Source organism: Nicotiana sylvestris, chromosome 2 (genome assembly GCF_000393655.2).
Source record: "Nicotiana sylvestris chromosome 2, ASM39365v2, whole genome shotgun sequence".
NCBI classification, from domain to species: Eukaryota; Viridiplantae; Streptophyta; class Magnoliopsida; order Solanales; family Solanaceae; genus Nicotiana; species Nicotiana sylvestris.
This window is the reverse complement of record NC_091058.1, coordinates 80427364-80430775: the sequence shown is the minus strand read 5'-3', so window position 1 is coordinate 80430775 and position 3412 is coordinate 80427364. Positions and strand designations below refer to the sequence as shown.

At 36.4% G+C, this 3412-nt stretch overlaps 1 protein-coding gene across 1 annotated transcript; it reads right to left on the bottom strand.

The window, feature by feature from the left end:
• Positions 1-330: 330 nt before the first annotated feature.
• On the bottom strand, positions 331-1853 carry LOC104230250 (glyoxylase I 4-like). The gene is made up of 3 exons (XM_009783009.2): positions 1600-1853; positions 1193-1307; positions 331-868 (listed from the first exon to the last, which is right to left on the bottom strand). The coding sequence occupies exons 1-3, from the start codon at positions 1770-1772 to the stop codon at positions 569-571; spliced, it is 588 nt and encodes a 195-aa protein (XP_009781311.1). The 5' UTR covers positions 1773-1853; the 3' UTR covers positions 331-568.
• Between the last annotated feature and the right edge of the window lie 1559 nt (positions 1854-3412).

The following is a 3412-nucleotide window of genomic DNA, read 5'->3' as shown; positions in this document are numbered from 1 at the left end:
CCATATACCAACATGCTCCTGATGATGGGAGGAAATGGGGTCAAGCCCTGCACCATACCATGCTTTCCCATAAAGATGGCCGCTGAAAACATCTCGGCCATGTCTTAATGCGGACTCGCGAGGCTATTATTTTTTCCATGCAAATCATGAGTAGCATATTACAGAGAAAATTGAAAGACGAAAATTATCAAAACACAAGATATCTAAATACTGCAAAAGGAAAGGAAAAAAACAAAGCTGAAAAAGGGAAAAAAAAAATATCTAAGTTAAGCCAAATTGTTATCCTTTCTTTAGATTGCTATCATCATTATTATATATAATTTGTACATATAGAAATAAAATTTGAAATTAGAAGTACTTAATTCCAGTCCAGTTTTAACTTGTATAGCCAGACAAACTTAAACACGACTTGTGGAAAAGCCACTTAATTAAACATTGATAACGTCCCCTGACGGTTGTCCACTATTTAATTTCTAAATTTCAACGACAGATTAAACTATTGAGAGATTCAAAGTAGTAACAAACAAACCACATTAGAGATTAACTGAAAATATACATTAATATTTAATTAGAAAGAAAAGTTGAGCATGTCCTTGCTTAAGCTTTCCATCATCTCTGCAGTCTCACATCCACAACTGGTGGCTGTGAACTTGTTATGGCTGGTGCCAATATTATGGAGCTTGAGTGGGCAAGTGGAAGAGATAGGCAAAAGTGGAATATTCTCACAGTTACATATTTCAATCATGTAGCCATCTGGGTCATGGAAAAACACCTGATCTACCTTTATGCCATTATCCTCTACCACTGCACTCACATATCTCATTCCCATTTCCTCCAACCTTCTCTTCACCACCTCAACATCAGTGCACTGTTTGGTTACATATATAGTGCGTTAAGAATTAATACTAATGAAACAAGCACTTCAAATTAAAGTGTATTTGAAATGTTACGTTATGTCTGATATTTGAACATGCGACCTAAAGCAATTTTCGAATCCCCTTTATTACTGTACTAGAATTTTTCACATGTCAAGGAAATTCAACAACCTATATATAACCAAGAAACTAGGTTTAATTAGCCCTATTTGCACGATAAGGGGATTCAATTGAACCGCCTCTCCCCAAACTAGCTCGATCTTATTACACTGTTTGCATCATTTATGAATGAAATTAAAATTAAGTTTATAATTTACCTGGAAGGAAATGTGGTTATCCTTGGGATTAATGGGTCGAGGTTCATTGATGGCATCGTAATCCTCCATAGCTACGTTCTCAAGCAAGTGAATCCCAACTCCATAGTTGTACAACCTTTTAAACGTTAAACAAAACAGCTGAGGTACCTAAATATACTACTCGATCATGCTTATTAAAGAACTTTATTGTTATAGTATTGAGATAACTATTATTGCTGTTGCATGTTGTAATATGGACGTGCTTTATTCTCCCATGATAAAAGAATAATGGTATGAATGGGCGCATAGCAAGATTATTTTTTACATTGGCCTAGAAGAATAATGTACATAAAACACTAGACATCAATGCATGAAATATAAGGAGTGAATCTTAGGTGAAAATAGAAAGAGGGTATATAGAGGCTAACCAGGCACCATGGAAATTGAAAGAAGAAGGGCGTTTAACAAGACAAAAGCCCAAGACATCTTCATAAAAGCGTACAGAATTCCAGACATCTCTCACCAACAAAGACACATGGTTGAGTGAAAGCAGAGGCAGTGCTTGGTAGCTGCTCATGACTTCCTCAATATCCACTATCATCTTGGATATGTTGTGTTTTATAGATATTTTCTTTCTTACTATATTCTTAATTACTTGATGTGTTGTGGGTAATTAAGTCTAGATAGGGAGATTGGCTTATTTATAACAGCAGAGAGATCCTTTGATATACTTATAATAACTTGCAAGTGATTGTGTGTGAACTTTCCGAGAAAGTTCTTATCATGGAGTATAGGACAAGGATGTACCATGCATTAGGAAGCAACCTATTTTCATTTTGCCTCACCAAAGCACTAACCCCCAACTGTACCAAAATATTCTAGCCTGATTGCACGCGTCACATATATTTCACGTGTATTAAAAGGAGCAGAAATACTTGTGCAATAATCTGGCCATGACAAAAATACGGGGTCCTTACACAATTAGATGGTGCAAAGACTTCACTTTGTCTGATAATTAACAATATATATGTAGATTTATAGAATTCTAGCTTTTCACGTCTTTACTGCAGAGTCTTCAGTGTGTTAATTTACATGGCCGCAGTAACCATCAACAAAGATTGAATGATTAAAATTAAATCAAACAGAAAAGATTATATGTTAAACATTGTTTACCCGTAAAACGGTACAATTGAATTTATAACGTGGTTTATAGACAAGCGAATCGATTTGACCCAAAAATAATAAGTAAGTGAGAACAAAGATAGGGTTATCAAATGAAATTAAAGGAGATAACAAGTCTGACTAAGAACTTAGTCTTTCCGAGGACAAGAGTAGTGAATACAATGTTCAAGTGTTCAAATTGAGCGTAATAAGACAATAGATTATAGCTTTTTGTGTACCTAGTTTCTTGTCCTTACAATGGACGTTAATCCCCCTATTTATAGCTTGATTCAGGGAGACAAGATCCTCGAATCAAGCTCCTCTTGAATGAGAATAAAATTTTGATTGACGGGAGCATAACGGTTGGCTATAAATGGAGATTCTCTGTAATGGTTGCCCATTGAATATTACCCGATGACAATGCTTTGAATCTTTGTTACCGGTTGCTCTGTCTTCGGGATCTTTTCAGAAATGACTGCACGCTTCATCCGGTGCCAGTTGTTTGCTCACTCACACCGCACCAGTCTTTAGTTCCACGTATCACTTCGTCATTCGCCCAGCTGTCATAACCAATTTCATCCCATTCAAACATAATGAGCGAGTAAAGATCAAAATATCATAGTGAACTGAACCTTACTCATGTATCTTGTTACTGTACGTTGTTGCAAGTACGTCAATCGCAAATGGACAAAAGTACAAAAGCAAAACAAAGAAGACGAAGCAGAAAGAAGAGAACATGCTTAGATATTGGTTTTTCTACAACAATATTGATTCTGTTTCTTAGAGAAGAGGGGTTGCTCTAATGGTAAGCAACATCCACTTCCAACCAAGAGGTTGTGAGTTCGAGTCACCCCAAGAGCAAGATGAAGAGTTCTTAGAGGGAAGGATGTCGAGGGTCTATTTTGAAAACGATCCCTCTACCCAGAGTAGGGGTAAGGTCCGCGTAACCTTGGTTGCGCAAGGAGTGTTAATGCTCCACATAAATTGAGGAAATGAACTCATGTAATCTCTTTATAGTAATCAATAACGCATGCATGGTAAATTCAGACGTCTTGATGTCAATGGAGACAATATATGCAA

Bases quoted from the DNA above. Each gene is read 5' to 3' on its own strand.
- LOC104230250 (XM_009783009.2), bottom strand. From the start codon at position 1,772: ATGATAGTGGATATTGAGGAAGTCATGAGCAGCTACCAAGCACTGCCT. The intron at 1,308-1,599 runs GTTAGCCTCTAT...AACGTTTAAAAG, and splicing joins TTCAATTTCCATGGTGCCTG to GTTGTACAACTATGGAGTTG. The intron at 869-1,192 runs GTAAATTATAAA...GTAACCAAACAG, and splicing joins ATAACCACATTTCCTTCCAG to TGCACTGATGTTGAGGTGGT.